The sequence below is a fragment of the Hetaerina americana genome, unplaced genomic scaffold (genome assembly GCF_022747635.1).
Source record: "Hetaerina americana unplaced genomic scaffold, ioHetAmer1.1.p SCAF_76, whole genome shotgun sequence".
Classification (NCBI taxonomy): domain Eukaryota; kingdom Metazoa; phylum Arthropoda; class Insecta; order Odonata; family Calopterygidae; genus Hetaerina; species Hetaerina americana.
The window spans coordinates 1,868,232-1,891,764 of record NW_027287383.1 but is presented as its reverse complement, the minus strand read 5'-3'; the positions used below and the strand labels follow the sequence as shown (position 1 = coordinate 1,891,764).

At 33.7% G+C, this 23,533-nt stretch overlaps 1 protein-coding gene across 3 annotated transcripts; it reads left to right on the top strand.

Annotated features, from left to right (window-relative positions):
• The first annotated feature begins 3,194 nt into the window (after positions 1-3,194).
• LOC139697414 (uncharacterized) lies at positions 3,195-22,543 on the top strand. 3 transcript variants are annotated; one of them, XM_071596105.1, is made up of 10 exons: positions 3,195-3,399; positions 4,736-4,894; positions 10,039-10,242; positions 10,991-11,182; positions 12,861-13,016; positions 14,334-14,466; positions 17,409-17,533; positions 17,648-17,821; positions 18,901-19,100; positions 21,717-22,543. In XM_071596105.1, exons 1-10 carry the CDS (start codon positions 3,391-3,393, stop codon positions 21,970-21,972), a joined length of 1,608 nt encoding a protein of 535 aa, XP_071452206.1. In that variant the 5' UTR covers positions 3,195-3,390; the 3' UTR covers positions 21,973-22,543. The 3 variants fall into 3 exon arrangements, with proteins under 3 accessions (XP_071452206.1, XP_071452205.1, XP_071452209.1); XM_071596104.1 differs by having other exon boundaries at positions 3,195-3,768; XM_071596108.1 differs by having other exon boundaries at positions 3,195-3,768; positions 21,736-21,787.
• Positions 22,544-23,533: the final 990 nt, after the last annotated feature.

Here is a 23,533-nt window from a genome sequence, read left to right as displayed (position 1 = left end):
ATGATGGCACTTAAGCATTGAAACTAGTATGAAAAAAAGAACAGTGGAAAGATACATTGCGTTCTTCATTTAATAACAATTGATAAATGTATTGAAAAATATGAATTTCATATGCTTACCTTTTAGCAATATGGCGATATCATAACATAATTTTCGTTATTAAATGGTATTTCTAAGCATTATGGTTACCATTACTTACCATATTAGGAATTTCTATTTCATGCTTATCATATTAAGAATTGCTTTTAGTTTTTCCTCATTTTTTGGAAAAAATGAGTGTGCAGCAATGCAATTCTATTGTCATAGACTTGTATCATTTGCCAAAATTAGCTCAGGGTTCATTAACAATTTAATTTTTTTGTAGAATGTATATTGGGAGCATGTACATTTTTTTGTGTAAAGTAAATGTTTTGCTAGTTGCAAAAATTCTTTAGGCTAGGCAAATTGGTTTATATGGTATGTATCACAGGAAGTTTGGTATGTCAAATCATTTGAAAAGTAGAGTTATTGAAGCATTGGTTTGACTTGATAATGAGGAAAGCAGTGAATCATTGGACCTCTTCAACAAGAAGATGGTGTCTTACTCAAGTATTGGTGGTTCTTATTCATTCAGCTAGAACAAAACTCTTGAGTATGCAAATCTCATCCCTTCTGAAGTTTATGTTTCCTATACTGTTATCCCAGAAAGGAAAGATTTTAATGCTAATGAAGACGTGCAATTAAGGGCTCATAAACTTAAATGACATGCCAAAGCTGCTGTTTGAGTGCCTGGAAAGACATCTGCATAACCATCTGATGCAGTGTCTATCAGTTACTATTGCATATTTTTTTACCTTTGATTTTTTAAGTGTATAATCCTCGACACCTTTTAAAACCTAAGATATTCAACAATTCTAATTTAAAATCTGCTAAATAGTGGTAAAAATCATATCAAAAAACTATTGTTTTGCTTAAATAATGAAAATTACTAATTTAGATGAACCTGTCATTGAAGGTTTAATTGGAAAGATGGTTTCTTAAGTCTTCTAAATGCTTAGTGTCAGCTTCATTTGATGGTTTAAATAGATTGTATACTATGTTTAGTCATCCAGAACTCCCTCAAAAAGAATAAATGTTGCCGCAGGAAATCAATAATTTTAGCATTATAGGGGAATAAATAAAGACCCCATTTTTATTTCTAAATATTCATGCATATACATTTATTGTGTGAAAATAGAGGTATATTGAAAAATTTAGACTTTTCAAGTTTACTTTAAAATCATTATTTTTCCATTGTGAATAATTTTTGGCAAAGAATTAAAACATTCTGTTTCTACAAAATAAAATTTTTCTATTATTAACACATAAAGAGATATTTAAGAGAATTTATTAAGTACTGTGCTGTTCTTAGGATGTAAATATTTTCCTGTAACGGAACTGAAAATTTTTGTAATGTCGTTTGCATTGGGAGCTATCTTGTAGTAGCTTGTCTTCATTATTTTTAATACAATAATTTTTTATTTCCTATGCAGGGATCAGAAAAAGTGTCACAAGTGGTTATCTCTTTGTTCTCTCTTAAGAATAATTATTTGATGGAGTGGAAATCCTACGTTGTCCTATTGCTTATGGATGAATTCAAAACAGAAGCACCTCACTACATGCAAAGTCTAATGGATGATGACATTTCACCTTTAAATTCCATGGAGGAAGAAGTCATTATTTCTTTGCTGCTCAACAGTCTGAAGCAAGTTTTAATTCAAGAAAGATCTCAACAGGATAAGAGAGCTGAAGGCAAAAAAATGTCAATGGTTAATCATTTAATTTTGCATTTAATAATATTTTCAATTTGAAAACTTAATGTAATAAATAAGTCTTTAATTGAGAAAAATTAATTAATGGGGAAAGAAAAAAAATATTTTTGGTCCATAAGTATTCTCACCAACTTAGCTTTATCTCATTTTAGGTCTGGAGTGTCTGAAATATTTCATGTAGTTACAAGAAATCTGTTAAAGTAAACAAGGATTTTAGAATGGAAAAGGTAGAGGACTAATTGCTGAACAGAGAGCAAATGTTGAGTGAAGTATTTTTAGAAGTTGCCTGTTTGGCTAATTGAATGCTGAATAAAAGGAATAGGATTTGGTGATACTGGATTTTAATCCACAAAAATTTTTATATGCTCTCGGCATAATTAATCCTTTCTTCTTTCATCATTTTCACTCAGCAAGTGACAGAAATAATAATATTCTTAGTGTAGGGATGTTCATATCCAGTCAAGTATTTAGAGGTCTTGAAAATGGTCTTGTAAAAATTAGGTTACGAGTAACAGGGGGAACTGCCATATTGGCCTAAATGTGAGTCTACTTACTGTTTTTTTACTTCAAGGGGTTGTAAAGTGCAAACCATCTTACTTCAGAGTCCTCAGAAAAACCTGAGTGTAACCTGAATGCTACCTGCACATCATCAGGAAGATGCACAAAATTGTATTCTGTATGATCTTGCATGCAACTTAATCTTACCATAATAATAACTGGAGACATAAAATTTACAAACCAGATAATGAGTTGCCTGGAATTGTATTATATTACTCTTATGACCCCTGGTAATGAGGAGGTACCCATGACATAACTTATATCACCACCCCACTTATCTTGCAAATCTGAAAGGTGATATTCTTTCCTGCAAATAGGTTAATAAGGCATTGCTGCATCCAGGCCACATTCTCTAAAGTAGAGGCATAGATGGCTGATTCTCAGAGTGACGCCTTATCACAGAAGAGTGACTCCCCTCAGGTTTTCATGGAAAATTCAAACTCTGTGTTCATGGCAAGGACGTTGGTGATGTTTTCCTAACTAAAATGGTAAACATCATCCTCACCTCCTCTTTGTATTAATATTTACATACTGCCCTACTATGTATGAACGACTTGATTGCTAAGGTAAATTTTGGATTTAAGATATAGTTAGTGCAAGATACAAGTATGTATTTAGTGTTTTTGTAATGCCTTTTCAACCAGAAAATAGAATTTTGCATTTAGGAAACTCATAATTTTCTCTCAGGAAATATGATTCATAGTTATATACTAGGGTGGTCTGGAAAGTTCTCAACCTCGCCCAAAGATGCCATCTCTATTCCCATTATTTTTTTCTCTTATGTTGGCACAACTGTGATTGAACACCACGTGATATAGCAAGCCATTAACAGTGTTTGGCATGCTTTGTAAAAAAGAGGATGATTTCCTCTTCAATATGAGATAATGGATGTAACATGGATTTTCCATTACACGCCAGAATCAAAACTACGAACCATGCAGTGCAAGGTCGGTTCTGAAAAAAGAGAAGACAGTGCCATTGGCAGGAAAAGTCCCGGAATCAGTTTTTTGGGATGCTAAAGGAATTCTGTTGATCAGCTATCATGAAAAAGGTAAAATTATAACTCGGGAGTATGGTTCTGGCCTTCTGACGAAACTGGATGCAAAAATTCATGGGAGCCGACCAGGCTTGCAGAGAAAAAAACCAGTTTCCATCAGAATACTACTACTGGCAACAAAAAATGTCCTGATGATGGGAAAATGGAGAAATTCCCACTACAAAGTCCTGGAACATCCACCTTTTTCCCTGGATTTGGCTCATTTGAATTTCCACCTCTTCCAAAAACTCAGAGTTTCCTTGCTGATAAACGTTTTTCATCAATTCAAGAAGCAATTGCGGTTGTAGACGAGTGAGTTCTTTGCAGTATTTCTGGAAGCTCTGAGGAGACAGGATAATGGCTATGGAACACCAGTGGATGAATGTATGTATTAATGTTGAAAATAAAACATTTTTGGAAACATGACTTGTAATTTTCATAATCAGGCTGAGAACTATTGAGATCACCCTGGTTTGTACTATCCCAAACCTACTGGGGGATAATATTTTCTGTGCAGATATATTTTCTATTTGTATCAGACATATGAAACGAGAGTAAGGAAAACCAAAGTTATTTCAAGGCACTCTTACAAAAAAGGATACATAAGGGCCTGATATCCATATTGGTGTATGATTTTCAAATATTTTCAAGTGATATGCTGGAATATGATCATATTAGGACAATTACAGAGTTTAAATGGTCTCCCATGTTTATGAGTTGAACTGAATGGGTCTAATAATGATGTTATATTGAGGACTCTGATGTAGATGAGGAAAGGGGAAGATTCCAATGGAAAAGGAAAAATGACATTTCAAGCACTATTTTTAGAGACTTCTGGATACAGAGATACTTGAAAGTGAAATACATAATCACAGTAAAATTTATGGGAATGTGATTCCATATCCCTATTATCACAGGATAACATTTTAATGTTTTAATTTCATTAATGCTCGGTCCTAATATCCAATAAAGATATTAATTTTACAAAAAAGTAACTCTAAATGATTGTGAGTACGTATGGCTATATTCATGTAAAATTGGTTGTAAATTACATTGAATTCTCCATAGCACATTATTTGCATATGTACATACCATTCCTGTGTATCAGAATTTTTTTTACCTAATATAACTCTTCAAAAGCTGAAATTATCCAATATTTTGTGTAATCTTAAATTCGAGCCTATGCAGTAGCTATGGAACTAGTGAAACCAAAAAATTCCTGTTATTGGGCTCATTAATAGCCTGTGTAATGATTTTAATGATAAGAGATGGAAAGAAGCTGTCAAATATTTCAGCATGGTTTTTAATATTGAATTAATTTTCATTGTTCATATGTATATTTTATCCACAGACACTTTCCCAGAGACAAGCCCAAATTTCCAAAGTTTCAGCATATATATTGGAATATCTTCCTAGAATAATGAGAAAATTTCTCCCTGAAAAAAATAAAATTATTGATCTATTGTCAATATGTTTACTGTTGGATCCTCAGGAATGTAAAAGGAGTGAGGTAATGTAGTTTTAATTTAATTCTGCTCAATACCATAGTGTAGGATAGCTATTCTGAATTATTTCCTAGGTCACTTTCTAAACCCATTAGTTTTATTCCTCTTTTTCAGATCCCATTACAACAATGTCTCTTTCCGTATTCTTACAACACTTATTCATCAACAACAACAATTTCTAAGGAAAAATTGGTGACCACCATAGATAAATACTAGTTTAATATTAAAAATAGATTTAGAAGGTGGCCTGGAAAACTTTTGTTTTGAGGCTGTTTGTTATATTGAAAGCAGCTTTAGAATCCATTTTTAGATCGATAACACGCACCTTATGTATAATGCGCATCCAGAACTTGGTAGTTATCATGAATTTGTATAGATACCGTGCGCCCTTTTTTTCATGGATTTTTTAGATGAAATAACTGTTACATTAGCAGATCTGTGATCAATAGAATGCAATTAGAAAGGCATGCTTCCAGACTAATTTATTTTTGCGAGACTCTTCTTTAAAGTATTGTGTGCATAGGTATGTAAATTTTTGGATTTTTTCAGTTTTCATTTTACATATTGTGCATCGTTATTTCTTTTGATCCTATGAACATTTTTGTGTAGATAACATGCATGTTATCGATAGGAAAATACGGTAGTTCCTAAACTCCTATAACTGGGCCTCCTTTAATTTTGATATTATTTCAATTGTTTTTGTGACCACTATTGTTATAGTATGTATTATAATAATCTGATAATAATATAGCAAACTGATTGAACTGAATGACTCTTCCTTACCTGACTGAAATACAGGATATTGATATGATTGTTCACTGTGACCACATCAAGGACAGAGCACTCTAGGGAGTATTAGGCTATCATGGATTCCCAGCTTAATGTCTTCCTTCCTGCTATCATTAAGAACCTCCTCTATCTGCATTATTTAACGCCCTCCATTCAAACTTCAATATTTGATAATTATTTTCATCATCAAAGCCTAAAACTGACTCTATTACAGATGCAATCTGACCGGTCAATGTTGTTAATTCTGACTAGATTTTGCCTGCCTTGCTAGATGTTGAGGATTTTGATTCATCTTTTTTCATGAAATACTCTTCTGGCCTCTGCCCTATGTTCCTTTGATTCTGCTCAAGCTGCATTCCCAGATTAGCTTGGAATTCCAACGTCGGCAGCCGTCTTGTGTCCCAGAGCTTTCTTGGGTTGTTCAATAACCAAAGAATTTGACCAAAATAAAGAAAGCAAAATTATCAGAAATTTGAACTAAGGAATTTTTTTTTTTTATTTGTGTATGGAGTCAAAGAAGGTCCTAATTACAATGGGCATACTTACATGGAAGTGCAGGCTTAGAAGTCCTTATGATTAATGACTTTCACTGCATAAGATGCTTTTCTTTATTTATTATTGCTCTAATGGTGGGGTATGTGACATTGAACATGGTCATAAAGAATATACAGAAATTAGAAAAAGAGCAACAAATGAAAATTCACATGTCAATTAAATATAGCTGTTGAATCTATATAAAATTCAGAGAAATACTCAGAAACACTACTTGCATACCCTTAAATGTAACACAGCTGATAATCAGAGAGGTAGGCAAGTGGATGCCATCTTCTTAGATTTTCAAAAGGCATTTGATAAGGTCCCACATGGTAAACTCATTCATAAATTAAAGGTCGCGGGTATAAATAAGGGCACCATAAGTTGGGTTAAAGATTTTCTTTCGGAGCGGGAACAGAGGGTAGTCCTTGATGGCGCTAGTTCCGACAGCGTTCGAGTCACGTCGGGGGTACCTCAGGGAAGTGTGATCGGGCCGTTGCTTTTCTTGATTTTTGTTAACGATTTGAACCGCGAAGTGAAAAGTAAAATTAGGATGTTCGCGGATGACACGGTGATCTATCGGGAGATATCTGGGGATGAGGATCGTTTTATTCTAGAGCAGGATTTAGATTGCATTACTAAATGGTGTTCTAACTGGGGATTGACTCTAAATTATAATAAATGTTCAGTGGTAAATTTCTTTAAAAGATCAACGGGATTTGCTTACAAATTAGCTGGAGGTGACCTAGCAGTAGTTGATACGGTGAAATACCTAGGTGTCACATTCACAAAAGACTTAACTTGGGGGACTCACATACGTAAAGTCTGCGGTCAAGCATATAAAAAATTGGGATTCATTAGACGCATTGTCGGCAAAAGTGACTCGAAGGTCAAGGAACGTTGTTACCACGCTCTTGTAAGGCCTCATTTAGAATACGCATGCAGCGTGTGGGATCCGAGTGAAAAAGGTCTCATTCGGGAAATTGAGAAGGTTCAACGCCGGGCAGCCCGTTTTGTAAAAAATTCCTACGATAAAACGCAAAGCGTCACCGAAATGCTCATGGATTTGGGGTGGGAATCATTGGCTGAGAGACGATTCAATGCAAGATTGAAATTATTAAATAAATTTAGATCCGCATGTTTCAGCACCGAGGTCTCGCAAATTATTCGTACTCCTACATACATTAGTCGCTTGGATCATGCATATAAAATTCGGGAAATAGATGCCAGAACTAGCCGACTCAAGGACTCCTTCTTCCCACGGACAATACGGGATAGCAACTGCAGGGTTATAGATAGCAAAAATTCCACTTGCCACCCTCAGCGCCTAAAAAATAATTAGTTGTATTTAAATGCATGCTCTTCCACTAACCTTATGTGTTTTGCTATAATAACCCATTCTTTCCGAATGACCTCATTCATGTTCTGTTCATCTGTTTTTAAGTTTCCCTTTCAATCCCTCGTCCCTCTCCGCGGGGGCAAATTCCTGCTACCTGCAACGTTGGGTCGCATTCCCTGCCAATTAGAGACTCTTTGGGGGTCGAGTGTTTCGTGGTGCATTTTCATGTGGTAGTGATGTTTCAATTTCTTGCTTGTTGTGTCCTGGCTTCCGTGTTGTAGAATGTCTTTCGTGCTGCATCATGGGGTGCAGTTTTTTAGTTGTTTTGCGGTATATGTGTTTGCATGAGTATTGGATGAAGGGATTTTTGCATGAGTGTGTGCGCTGCTGTGGGTGTAATTTTCCGTGTTTTTTTTTTTGCATGTGGTATTTTTCTTTTTTACGGTTGGTGACCTAACACCCCCCGCCACACGCCCTTGCGGCGGCTTGCGGGGTATTATGTAGATGTAGATCACATGTTACTACTTATAAACTCATCTACATTATACTAGCACGTGAATAATGGTAGCTCCTTAAGTTCAGTTTTAAACCTTTTTACATTGGGTTTATTCTTTATTATTCAATGGCAATTTGTTAAAAATAAGTGAAGGAAAGTGATAAATGATAGCTTAACAGGTAGGTTAGTTTTGAACAAAATTAAGTGTTTATTTTACTTCATTTCTGAACTTTTATTGATACAATGAGAAAGGAAATAAACAAAAAAATGCTAAATTTGAGGCTTGAATTTCATAATAAATGCAGTAGTATTTGTGGTTTTGTCAGTGTAATCATTCTGTTTTTACTGAGATCTTTTCATCGATTGATAATGAAGCAAAACCATTGAGGTTCATCTAAAAGAATAATAGAAAAAATTATTATTCCACATTTCAATGTAAATATAAAGTAAGGTTCACATCTTCCAAAGCAATGGGCGTATTTTCTTTTAGGGAATAGATCAATGTATACTAGTAAGTTTTAACTATTGATTTGGCATAATATTATCTTATTTGTTACCCATAATGTTTTCATTACTTTTGGGTTACTCTTTTGTATTCTGTACAATGTATACTAATGGTTTAGATACATATTAATGTTTCACTTAGTAATCACTGAAAAGACGTTTCAATTTTTTTAGGTACTTTCAACTGTTCAAGAATTGAACAAAGGTTACTACCCAGTATTTTAGGTCTCACTTATACATATTTGCCTGTATTTTTTAAATTAGGTAAAATATTCACTGGTTTAAGGTCTATTTGTTTGGATGAAAAAATGTTCTTTGCTGTTTTCACACATGTGTATGGATGTAAATATTAACCAAGTGCTTTTTTTTAAAAAAAAAATATTTAACTCTAGAACTAGTATGCTAAAGTGAACTTTATTTTGTGAATTTAGGTTGTATGTATTGAAATAAATAGATGTGAGAAACAAAATATGGTTATCCAAATATCTACAGCAAGGGCTTGGGTCATCCAAGCTATGCAAGTATTAAAGTAAAAACAATAATCAACCATGCTGCCGAGTCAATGTGATTTAAATATGTACGTATTTATAAAGTTTCAGGCTGAATCCAGAAAGAAATGCCTTGATATTTCAAGCATCATCATCCAACCAAGTGTGAACATTAACCTACCCCAACCCCACTAAAATGTGATACACTGTTTCAATAACCTTACTAATTCACCAATTCCATCCCATTGGAGCTAGTTTAAAAGGGCTTTTCACCAGCCTCTTTAGCAAATATGATCACTGCCCATATGTACAACCTGTTTATTTTCAAATAAATAGTGATATAATATTTAACATGTTGAGCCAGGTAGTGAGTCATTACACCTTTAAATCTTCCTTAATTATTTGCTATTCGTAACAGTTCAGTGTTTGTAGCGCTTTCTCTTGTTTCATCCATATCTGCTAAGTATTAGTTGATATTCCACTAAAGAATACGAACAAACTTTCCCAATCCCTAATTGTAAGTTCAGAATTGGGGACAATATAATCATATTAAATGTGACTCCACAATCCTTTAAAAATAGATGAATTTGATAAACTTTACTAAAATTAACTGTTTGCTATTAAAATCAAAGTTCTGGCACAATTTAAGGATTTTTTTTTATTTTGAGATATTTTCAATTCAATATAACCGATAAACAAGGTTTTGCTTACCTCTTAAATATTTAGTTCTAATCACTGAAATAACTACCCTCTCACACAGTTTCTTGTAATATGCAATTTTTTAAAAAAATACTCAAGCAAGCCTGCAATAATCCACCCAATACTCCACATTTATTTGCTTTAATTGTTCAGGCACACAACAAGTGTTTTTTTTATAGTTAATGGGTTGGTTTTGCTTCAGACAAATTTTCAACTCCTGAAATTTAATTTTGCTCTAGATATTTTTGCCTAGAAACTGAAACTAACCTAAATTTATTTTGTAATATTCTCTCTTTGAAGGACATCAAATGCTTTGGTGAAGTCTTTAAGAAACTTCTGGAAACAAGTGTAGATTTCAAAGTGTATATTACATTTGCCAAAGTATTGGCTTATTTTTGTGAAGGCAACAGAATGTTTGACTTGTTTGTTCTCCAGCCAGTCTTAAATGAAATCATCGAAAAGTGGAGGGACACAATGAAATGTTACTGTTTGGTTTGTTCTGAGGTAAGTTCTTTACTGTTATGTGCATTAAAACTTGTTATTTTACAACCCTTCTCACAACAATGATTTCAGCTTCGTAAACTTTGTTCCTTGTTGTCAAAGCAGAGGGTGTAAAATACATGTTCAAACCTCACTTGTACGAATATCTTTAATTGCAAAAACCTGCTCATGTGGAATTTTAAAATGAATGAATAATTAAAATTTTTCAGGAAAATGCATGTAAAATATAGCGATCTAATTCATTCAGCCTTAATAACTTGTTGTATTTCATAATTTCTTTGCATGTAAAGGCCTCTTGGTCATGCTTCTGACTGGTGAAATTTGATTCATTTTCATTTCTGTATTATATCCTTTCATACAGATTTTTGTTTATTTTGCCAATATTTGTAATTGGTTTTACTCCAAAATATGTCACCCACACTATAGTGCTTGAGCCACAACTTAATCAATTTTTTCAAAACAATAGTTTCAATTCTATTTAAATGCAAGAAAGGCTCTGTCAATTATTGCTGTCCACAATTTTCACCAACTTTAAATTTGGTTAGGATGATTTGTTTAAAAAATTGCAATCTTAAAGCTGCATTTCTTAATGGCAAAAGTCCAATAGAATATTAGTGCAAAAGGAGTTCTGGGTTTGCCTTCCTGTGTATCCAATGTACAATTTTGTCAGTCCAACTTTTATAATATATCTATGATTATAAATTTAAGTTGAAATTGTAATTGATGCTGTTTTTGTTATGTTTTATTTCAGAAGAATCAAACACCCTTATCTCCGGATTTGGAAGGACAGGAAGAAGTTAATTTATTGTTTGCTGTTGATAATTACTGTTCTCTCCTCTGGGCCTTAAGTTGCCATGTTTCTCTGGAAGAATGTATTGACTTGGATGAGTTATTTGCACTTAGTCATGGAACAATGAAGGGAATTGACACTGTTCCTGTACAGGTGAGGCATAGGATAAAGTTTTGATTGCGGAGAGCATTTAGAAGTGTCCAAATTAATCGTATACAATTTTAGTATCATTTCATTAATGTTTTCTTCATTGGTCAACTAACTTTTGAATGGTTTTGTGTGCACCCACTCTCTGGCTTAAGAGTTCAGCAGTGGCCAGTGGTTCTTCTTTATTTAGGAAAAATTATACATGTTCCTGCAAATGAAATTGTATCACTCTGTCAAAGAGTTTCTTCGTGAAAAAGTTACCAGTAGAATTTTCACATTAATATAAGTATTCATACTGATACATTGGCTCATCCTTCATCAATTTATAATCTTAAAGTGTATTTATTTCCATTAAACGTTTATTTGTTTGAAGTAAAAAGTAGTCATAGTCACATTCAGCTGCTCAATAAACTTTAACATTTCTTAATTTGTTTCTTTGTGTGTTTACTATATATAATCTTTTATTGATTTCTTTTGATTTTATACAAGTCGTTTAGAATGTATCCAAGTGTATTCTAATTTTTTTTAACAGGATCTATTCCAAATTTTCAAGTCCTATTGTTGAAAAAATTCTCACAACCTTTTTTCATTATTTTGAGGTTCCCCCTCTGTATTTTCTCATTATTGCTCTGTTCTCATTTTCCAGATCTCCCATTTATGTCACCAATAATTAATAAATATACCTGATTCTTAATCAAACTGAGAACAAAATGTCAAATTTTCCGAGTATTTCACTTTCTCCTGGTCAGTAATGTTGTCACGGGGAGAGTGAGTGACAGTTATTAGTACATCTTATCCTTACATCCACAGGATTACTGCATCTCTCTAATGCATAAACTATTTGTTTATCAGTCCCATTTCCCTATGAAAGGTTTCAAAATGTTGCATATTGCTATAGCCACCATTTTAATAGTTCTAGTCTTATTTTCACCAACGTGAATATAATTGTTTATTTCTTTTACTCCCTGATCTTTATTTCTCTTTTTAAGTCAGCATAACTATACCAAATGCTAATCACTTGTATTCCTTGAAAACTTCTGCTCTTTTATTTGCAAGTCTTGTAAATTCCATTTTCCAAAATGCAATATTCCTTTTCAAAAACATAAATGTATAGAGTAAAAAAGAAACTTCACAATTCCACAATTGTAATTTTATTGTGGAACTGTAAAGTTTCTTATTCACCCTCATCATGAAGGAATTCCACAAAGTTAAACCTGAAACTGTTATGTTTAACATATGTGTTTTGTATTTTCCCATCTACTATTTGAGGTTTTTGGTTATTATCAAGGTGTTGTTTGCTTTTATGCAAGGGGTAGGGTGCAATCATCACTTGAACCGCCACCTAGTTCCCTTCATTATCTTTGACAGTATTTACACTTTGCTCTGCTCAACATGCTTAGTGATGTGGAAGAGTTTTGGATATATTTGTACTATTTTGTTTGCGTAATTGACAAAATTAGATGGGATAGAAAGAGGGCTTGTTTTCAGCATGCAAGCAGTAATTGCATGCATTACCTGTGTGATAAATAAATAATAATTATAACTCTTTTACACAATATATATGCTAAAGATGTATATAATATGTTTTTGCCTTAGTCCTATGTATTTACCCAGGGTATTCTGTTATAGGTTTAATATTAAATTATAGCCCCAATAATGAATTTTAAACATCTTTTTTAATTAGGCAATGAAGTACAGCTTCAAAATTCTCCATGCAGTTATTATGAAGGAGGGAGTTAATAACAGTGATGACGAAATATTCAAAGTCCACACAGAAGAATTCATTTCAGTCGGCAGACAAGTTCTTCGTGGAAAATTTAAACCCTCAGTTAAACATTCTGTAAGTAGTGCATGTATCTCTTTCAAACACACATTATTTTACCCAAAGGTCAGTTTGATAGGTTTTGGTAGAACTCATATAGCACTAACACCATTTGAAATTCACCCAAAGTATGTGGATCTTTCTCTCCGCCACCTATATTTATGGCACCCATTCAGTTATGGTACCCATAGTATCAGTTTTGTTTGATGCATGTGTGTCAATTAATCATGTTGCTAGAATTTCATTCAAAATGGTATAACATTTGATAATATATTAATGGGGATCGAGATGTTGCGGTGGCTATCATACTGGCTTCCCAACCAGAGGGCCCGGGACCCAGGTTCAAATCCTGGTGGCGACAAATATTTTTCAGTGGTATCTCAATACCTACTTTAGGTGCTTTGTAGAATGCACTTTGAGTGAGAATGCCATTCATCAATTGGGACATTTAGCTTCGGACTCTTGGCACCTTTCGATAAGAGTAGGCTTATGCAGACGCCGGAGTTCTTTCCACCCGTCATCATTTCCTGTCCATCCCTATTGATGCAAATGACCTTAGCTGTCAATCGCCTCCCCTAAATATTAATGCTACTACAAATGTATTAATTCATGGACTGTCATCACCAAATAAGCTTGTATTAGTTCCACTTTTCTAAATAAAAATTGATATTTTAATTACTAATTTATAAATTGACGTAATTTTTCTTTTACAAATTAACTCCATTTATTCACACACTATAGCCAAAATTCCTAGTGCATAGTAGGTTAACCAATTTCTGAAATATCCTAATTTTTTCTAAATAATATTAGTATTCACATATATTTCATTCTATTCATTATTTTCATGGTCATACCTCAGGTCACAAACAATTATTTTCATAACAGATATTTAACCAATGTTATATGGTTACTTTAAGCTTTTGTGAAGAGTTTCACCTCTTTTCTTGGGAGTGTTCTTGAATCAATTGTCACTTTGTAAACGTTCCTAGGCTTTCACAATGATGCTATGGTGGGTTTTAAGGCTGGAATTGTACGAAAAAATCTCTGGCTCAACATTTCTCTCACTTTACAGCAAGTATAGCATGAGAGAAATGTTTGTTCTAAAAAAGCTCCCATGTAGCCAACCTCATAAGGCACTACAGCATCTTTGTCTAATATGCATTATGTATGTATTTTAGTTGTGTTAAATGTTATTAATAACACAAAAAAGTTTATTTTTTAGGATTATTCATATAAATTTCATAATTTGAACTGAAAAAAGTATTTTCACAACATACTTCTCATCTTATGTACTGATACAGGTTACTTATTGAATATTTATTGTGCTTATTTCAGGCAATCATGTGTTTTTCTGAACACATACTCATGTTGCGCAATATGATGGTAAGTTCTGAATGGGCAGAAAATTGTTGGAAAGCTGTTTCAATAGAAATAGTAAAATATTTCTCAGCCATGGCATGCAAAGAAGGTAAAACAATTGATTTCTAAACTTATGCTCATACTCATTCTTAGTCTATTCTGTATCAGGGTGTCTACTGACTAGGAAATGCTCAAATTGTGGATTTATTTGGATGGGATATATGGGAAATGTAGATTACGTAATGAGGGTGGAAATTAAATGCAATATTCCATGTCATATCACATTTACACATTTTACATTGTTTTTTCCCTGCCATTTGTGATGTTTGACTTCCAGTTAGATACAAATTATCTCAATACCAGCAGTTCTTTTTGCCCAACAGTATGTTTGGCAATATTTGTATTGTTGGATGATATTTTTAAAGGATTTCCAGGTACTTGTTGCTGCAATAAGGATGTAATGGTAATTTCTTCCGAAGTGGATGAAGGTAAAAATTCTGTGTCCCATGTCCTAAGAAGATTAAAGATATGTAGTCTAATACATAGCATTGAAAAAATGGGAATTTTTACATTGCATTCAGTTTCAAAATGGCCCCACCAATGTTCACGACAAGGACCACAGTGACAGATAAATTAATGATGAAAATCACCAAAAAAATGTGTGAAAATGGCCTATTTGATTATTGATCTCTTGCTAGACGTCATTTGCTACAAAGCACTTTGACAGTGATGCATAATTGTATGCTGGCATAAAATTATGGCTGAAATGTAGGGGGGCAGGTTTCTGTAGAGACAGAATGGAAAAGCTTTTGTATTGTTATGAAAAATGCCTAAATTTGAATGGCAAATAGAAAAATGGTTTAAGAATGCACCTTTCAATTGTAAATAATACAACTTTGTTCAATCACTAGGCTCATATTTTATTTCAAAATGTAAGTTAACTTCTGGACAGTCCTTATATCAATGGACTAATCCACAACCACCCCCAATAGTGGGGCATATTTACATTTCTCATCCCCTGGGCAAATGAACAGAGCCTTCACTTGGACCTTAAGTACCTGAGGATATCATTCAAGTAGGATGGATATTGCCAGCAAGGTATATCACTGGGCCTAAAAAGCAGGGAGAATTGGAGGAGACCATGAGGAACTAATTCCAAGAGCCTGCATTCTTCACATCTCTACAGTTTCTGAAAAAAATTCTTCATAGCATATTCTTGTGATTTAACAGCACAAAAATTGGACATTTTTTAGTCTGCCTCAAACAAACAGGTTTCTTGTACAATGAATGGAATTGAATAGCCCCAGTAGTAATATCATCACATTAACGATGACTTTTAGATTTTATTAAACAGTAAATTTGTCTACATAGAAAAAAGTACAATTGGAATCTCAAATTGTGAGTACCATTGTGCACACAAAAGGGACATTATTTTTCAATAAATGTTTACTTTCGTCAAAGGTAATGACTCCTGTGATTTCTGAAGATTTTTAATTTTTCTTTTTTTGGATAGTCAGAAAAGGTCATATATACATGCATGACAAGTGGTTCATTAAAAAGCTAGGGTAAAAAATATGGCAAAGCCATACAAGATTTTCAAAGTTTAGAGAGCAATATTTATTTTGTATAGGAGTATGAAATAGAGAAAATCCCTCAATTGAAGCACATTAATCACTTATGTTAAATTATAATTAGTATTATTCAATTATTATTTAATTAATAAAAGGATATGAATAATCATAATGTATTGATCATAATGTGGACCACAATCCTCTTCACAAAGTTTATCATAAATTGTATTCTTATTTCAAATATATTAAAAATGGTTTACTATGGCAACTTTCAGTCACATATGAGCTACAGAATTATTTTCTACTGAGCATCACCTGGCCTCCATTCGGTTTTTATCTTGCAAAAAAGATGTTTTACGTATATAGCAAAAATACTGCCATAGCAAACTTGCAAACCTTATGTTTAACAATTGAAAATTCTAACTTTACTTTGTCTGTATATTTATAACTTATGTATGTATGTTAAGGATAATTTGAAAAACAAATCCACAATGCTTAAGTACATGGGCATAATACTCAACAGTGTGTTGATGTACATTTATTCTGCCATTCTTCTGCTATGTATAATAAGAGTCCCTTTCATATGGCCATCAAAATTTTCAACTATCTACCACAAGGCATAAAACTGCTCCTTCTAGGGTACATTTAGAAAATACCTCAAGCATTTTCTGATCAATAAATGTTATTATAGTTTGGAAGAGTGTCTGTAGTCTTCGGGACACTGAACCAGCTGATTGTTTGTTCTCTGACTTATCCTATATTTCACTTTGTAAAGTCCTGGGACCAATACATTTTATTGATTTGTATTGTGAAACAATCATAGAGCAAGGATCAATTATGTTTTATCAACTTATATTGCCCTAGTTCCAGGGATGATAAGATTTGGAGGGCAAATCAAGATAATGTAATGCAACTCTCTCTTGTCAACTGTTTGTTAAAAACTTTCCCATAAAAAACTTCTTGCTGTCATCATACAGCCACTCATTAAACTTCCTATACTTTATTAGGGAGTGGTTGCATATAATTTCAATAACTCAATGATAGTAACTGAAGTTTAAGTGAGAAATCGACAACTATCCAATTACATAGACAACTGTCTGGCTAGATTAAGACATAAACCCCCTCCTTCCTTTATCCATCTCAAAAGTCAGTTATTCTGTGATTTGTATGGGGTCAAGCTTTGGAGGTAAGGGTAAACTGCCCCCCCCCCCCTGCTCCCAATCCATCAATCCATACACTACTGGGAAGTTCTACAAAGTTGTGTATCAACACCGAACTGCACTTATGTCCAATCGTCATTTCACCTCACAATGTTAACACTTTTTTAATAGTCCCATCCTTACAGTATTGTAGCCACATTATTCCTTAAACATATATTATGCACATATTTTTAAAACTTGGCATAACCATATAAATTATTAAAGAATTACCTTTACATTCAGCAAATGTCTAATGTCATTTATTTCTTCCTATTTAATAGATGGTTTAGATAATTTGAATGGAAAAGAGAAAGAAGATTTCATGGCTGCATACTTGTCATTAATTGAAAGAAAGGTCCTATCTCGGGAAGCTGTGATTTTTGTACTCATGCATTGCAATAAAGAGGTAAAGCTATCAAATTATACTTTGCTTTCCATGATTAGGCACAAAATGCAGAGTCATATTCTAGTAAATTATTAATCCATATGATCAATTTACTTTTTTACATTTTGTTTCTAGCCAATCTTGCGATTCACCCGTATTGTGAAGGAAACAATGTCTGTCGTGCAGTCATGGGGAATGGAAGATTTCGCAGCCATGCTGTATGAAGCCCTTTCAATCTATTATCAGAGCATATTATATGATGATGATCTGGATAATACAGTGAAAAATCATATGTTTGAGGAACTTCGGGTCAGTCATATATTAATTTTAACCAGAGTTACCAACAAAAAGCAATCCTCTGCAATAATGGTAGTTTTGTTTGGGTAATGAAATCATGTATTTTAGCAAAAAGATCTTGCGTACAGATTGTGTCATATATGTACATTTAATTTGGACCCTTTGAACCACACCAAAGGGTATATCATGGTTCTGGCTCTTCATTCAGATATTAATTGGGTCCCATTAGAGAATGTATATCTGAAGGAGAAGAGGTTCAATGAGAATCCACTACGGAAGTTATTTGCTGTAATAGTTTTAGTGTGATCCTAAATTTTCTCTTTTCATTTTCTTTCACCCTCTATTCCCATCATTGTTATATGTTTAAGCTTAGTTTTTTATGTCATTCTCATCCCATTTTCAAATTCCCATAATCAATATCACTCATCACATTAGTTTTGCTCTTCCTTTAACCCTTCACTTATTCAAGTCCTCAGTCCTTGTATTGGTATAGCTTCTCAGCAATAGGTCCTCAAGACAGTCCCTCGCCTATTTTTGGTCAGATACACAAGTGTGTTTTTGTAGACAAATACCAAAGCGGCATCCATGATGTAAGATGAAGTCATTCTAGCAGATCTTTTGTAAAAAATACTAATGAAATAAGGACAATTTGCACTTTTCCACAGTTTATTTAACGTACGACGCGTTTCAACTCACAGAGTCATCATCAGGTACAAGTCTTGTACCTGATGATGACTCTGTGAGTTGAAACGCGTCGTACGTTAAATAAACTGTGGAAAAGTGCAAATTGTCCTTATTTCATTATGATGAACTTCCACGACCTCAAGCCTGAATCTGTTGAACTTAAAAAATACTAATTTTAGCATTGCCCCCCGGTATGTATATAATGTTTTTTTCATTTTTAATATTAAAGAAGTATTACATAAATATCTTTTGAGCCCTTAATCTTTATTGTCCATGAAAATAAAATCTTCCCACTTCAGTTTTTCCCATTCATGAAGACTCCCAGGAGTTTTGTTTCTGGGACTAAAAATGTTGTCACAAAATGCTTGCTGTTATAAAACTATTTAATTTATGTTTAATCATTTCAGGGAATAGCTTCTTTCCTGATGAAAGAATATGGAGATAGCCTGACTAAACATAGGAAAGCTGCTTTCAAATTTCATCTGAATGGTATTAACTTCTCTACTGAGGTGCGGGAACTTTTTGTGGATCCAGTCTTTGCTGCCCCTTTCATAATCATCCTCAACATATTTGTTCCAGTAATCCATACTAATGACAAAAGAAAAATGTAAGTATTAAGGTTGAATCTTTTTTAATTTCCCCAGCTGGCTAATTTTATATTCCATCCCATCCATTAAATAACAAGGGGACACCACAAATAAAATCCAAGTAAAACGCCTGATTGGAATAATTCTAAAGGGGAATGCTCAAAAAGTGTTCTTACAACCTATACATATACCAATGCTCATTAAACGCATTGTACTTAAAAGCAGCCTCACTGATACTTTTGGAGACTCAGTTTCGCCACGCCATCTAACATGGCTGTTCCTCGTGGGGACCCATGAAATAGAGAAATTGGAGAATAAGTTCTCATTTGCAACAGTGCGCATTTGTTTTCCACCATAAATGTGGCAGGTTAATAGAGAATACCTTCATGATGGTATTTCATTAATCTGTACAACAAAGAATTACCATTCAGCCACTATGATCTACTACAATGTTTATTTGGATAAGATTTAGGAAAGTGTACATTTCTCAATGAGTTTGAACATTGATGCATTAGCATGATCACTGCTATTAATGGGCTAAGTTATGAGATTTTAGTCATGAAATAGAAGGATTTAAGGGGAAGGATGAAGGAAGGTAAAATGTTCCAGGTCTATACAATACTCACTGTAAAGTTGTTTGTCAGAGTTCGATGGTATACACAAGGGCTGTTCAATAAAGGATGATTTTAATGTTTATTCACACACCTTATTACAAAAAACAATATTTTATGAGGCTAATCCCTAAAGAAAGGTCTACAATCTTTTTTAGAAATAGAAATGTTTATTTTCAATAATTGATGCATAATCTTAAAGCTTGAACATTCCTTTATTTTTAAGCACAATCACCAATTTGGTGGATGCATTTTTGTAGGCACTGGGACCATTTTTTATGCACATGTCATACCAGCTCGCTGCCATGTTATTGAAGATGTATCAGACCTCATCTTTCAATTCATAATTGACACTGAAGCACCTTTTAGCCAAATTTCTTTCAATTTAGAAAAAAGTAGTCATTGGGAGCCAAGTCCATAATAGCATAATGATTTCCCATCCAAACTGTTGCAGGAGAGTGACGATTTCATTGGTGACATGAGGGTGAGCATTGTTGTGGGTAGAGCTTTAAGGTCCTTGCTCAACATTCCTCTTCTCTGGTTCTGAATCACCCACTTAAGCTGTTTGTCTCACAATACCTGTCTGTGTTTATTGTGGTCTTAGGAGCCATGAAGTCAACCAAAAATTCCCCCTTTAGATCCCAAAGCAGAGTTGCCATGATTTTGCTAGCAGCCTGTGTTTATTTATATTTTCATTGCAATGGTGAAGAGGAATGCCACCATTCACATGATTGCTGTCTGGTCTTAAGTGGAACACCCAGGTTTTGTTACCCATAAAATGCAACAATGATAAGATGAGGTCGATTTGATGAGATTTGACTCCAGTATTGTGTCAACAACAGCCATTGAAAGTTGAAACATGTTTAGTTCGCCTACTCCTGATGATGGAAAATGCTTTTCATGAAGGTTTTTCTCCACATTGGGAAATATGAAAACGTCATTTATGGTCTGGACTACACTATTGGAAGAATAAGGAAAGCACTTTACATTGACTTTCATTAGATAATCACAATTTTAAGGTTGGTTTTGCAGAACCTACTGTGCACAAACAGTTCAATTTTTCTGTAACCAACTTGTGGGTAACATTCAATGAAATTTTCAATATTTTAGCTTCCTTCAGTTGTGACATTTGGCCAGCTGCCTTGATAGTCTCCACCTTATCATCCCCTACTTCCCCAGCACTCACAAAATCCATCATATTCTTAAGAAACCTTACTTCATAATAAAAATACAGCCCTCTTCTTTCCAAAATGCTTCTCCATCTCTTTTGAATGTACCATAAATTTGGATAATGCATCAAAATTCACAAGACCCCCCTTCACCTTCACTTCACCTTGCTGTCCCCCTTCTGAATGTTTTCTGCATTGAAAAACAAACTAGGGCGGCATGTCTCGAGCTGAAGTGTTTGAAAGGCCACACCACTTGTCGTTTGTTTACAGTAGTAATTTGAAATGGATAATACAATTGGAAATCGGCCAAATGTAAAATCTGTTTTGTGGTAAGATTTTTACTGACAATAAACATAAAAGTTGCTGACATTCATCAGGAAATTAGTGCTGTGCACCATTGTAAAAAATAGAAAAATAGTGATTTTGCACAACCGCCGAATTAAATGACTGAGCAAGCATAGTATGTATGCTTTAACTCCTGGGTGGAATACTCAACCAGCTTTTTGTTATCAGTTTTAAAAATTCATATTGAATTTCAGAAGAGTATATTTCCTTAATGACATATTCCATTAACAGTAATATAAAATATTCATAAGACTTCAATTGTTCCCAGCTCAACCTTGTGGAAATTTATTTTAATTAAATGAAGAATACAATGTATCTTTCCACTGTCCTTTATTTACGTACAACCGGTTTCAACGCTCAAGCATCATCATGGATGGTACAATGGATGCGACTGCGACTTGTTTAATTTGTACCTGATGATGACGCTTGAGCGTTGAAACCGGTTGTATGTAAATAAAGGACAGTGGCAAGATACATTGTATTCTTCATTCATATGACTTTTTCATTATAGACTGGCACATCTGAATCAGCGTATAAATCAAATTGAAAGGTATTTACCACAAGGTGAGAAAAATGAAATGAAGATATATAGGCAAAACCTTTCATTGAAGAGGTCACATCAGAATAAACAGTGTATGCAGTTAAGAAGTAGAAGCTGTAGAAATCTCCAGGAAGAAATGAACAGTGATTTAGAAGACAGCATGGTATTAAGAACTGAAAGAAACCTTCTGGAAGAAATGGACATGGATGTAGATGACACCATATAATTTTGTATGATTCATAAAATGTTTAAAAGTACTGCTGTCAAACCTTCTAAGGTAAATAAGGTTTGCTTTTAATGAGTTTTTCCTGCGAGTAATTATTCTTAAGAAGCCCCAGAAAATGATTATCAAAGATTTTAATTTTATTTAAACACTTAAGCTACAAGGTCATATCATTTGGTTTCTTTGTAAATTGAAAGTTTATGTATTTTTTATCATATTTCAACTGGATTGTATAATTTCTGGTATGTGTATGACTAGGGCTAAGAAATATTTTGGGTACTTAGATTACCAGTTAACCTTTCCCCGAGAAAAATAGTATTGATTGGAGAAAGGATTTTGGAGTCCGAGCTGAAATACTGTCCACAGTGGCTATTAACTGAAATGAAAAACTTAAGACTGATACACATGCTCTTTATAAGTTAGCCCTGCAAAGTTATATATTTAATTTTAACATTATGCATTATATTTCAATTACTTCAAAATAGATGCAAGATTTTCTTTTTATTTATAGCTTTTATATGTTTCTTTAATTTGAAAAACTGTGATTTTTTTATGCTGGTGTCACCTCAATGATAAAACCCAAGCATGACAACAGTTTATCAATAAAGATTTCTCATGTACTAATTTTAAATGAGTTAATGTTTTTCATATTGTTATTCATTGCTGCATAAATATATTATTATTATAGGTAATCTACCAGTTAAAGTAGTTTTTTGATGACACAAACTACCAAATGATTCTCTTGCCTCTCCTAACAAGCTACAACCCAACATCTTACTCTATCACAAGCCCCTATTCATCTACATAAGCCTCAATCCTCCCTCCATTCCATCCAAAATTCCTTTCCTATTCCTGACCCTTCCTTTCCTAACATTCTCCATTCTATCACAATCTTCAACATCCCACTAACAATCAATACACATCCATTTTTCCTGTCTCCCTATTTCATTTCCCTTAATGCCCTTTCTATCTCACCATCGAGTAGGTCTGGACCCAAGCTATCTTCATTTACATCATATTCTCTATGTCTAACCTCGTTAGCCTAAGTTCTTTACCATAGAGTTCTTCTATACATTCATTCCATTTCTCTAGTATGTTTTCTGGTTCAACTAGTATTTTTCCTTACTTATACCTAAATTGTTAACAAAGATTTTCCCTTCTTATTACCTGATATTGTTTTAACCTCCTCATTTGGCGCACCAAGTTCACCCTTCCTCTGTAAACTTTTCATGTCCTAAAATTGCATCTTCCATCTTTTTCTCGATTTGTTGAACACCTCAATACATTATTTAATTCTTTGTAATTTCTTCCACCAAACTCTGTTTACATTCTTCAATTTCCTGCTCTCATCTATCTTTCTAATCATCTTATCCATAATCCATGTTTTCCTTATCCTCTACCTATTAATTATTCCTATACCTTTTGAACCTTTCCTATATCCCCATTTTTTTCGATGGTACTCTACCCCTTTCCCTCACTCATTTTTTCTACTACCTGCTGATACTACTCCTTTGTCAATCCAGTTCATGCTTTTACATTCTTTTTCTTAACCCATCTCCCCTGC

Bases quoted from the DNA above. Each gene is read 5' to 3' on its own strand.
- LOC139697414 (XM_071596104.1), top strand. From the start codon at position 3,742: ATGGCTATGGAACACCAGTGGATGAAT. The intron at 13,017-14,333 runs GTAAGTAGTGCA...TGCTTATTTCAG, and splicing joins AACCCTCAGTTAAACATTCT to GCAATCATGTGTTTTTCTGA. The intron at 19,101-21,716 runs GTAAGTATTAAG...TTTTCATTATAG, and splicing joins ACTAATGACAAAAGAAAAAT to ACTGGCACATCTGAATCAGC.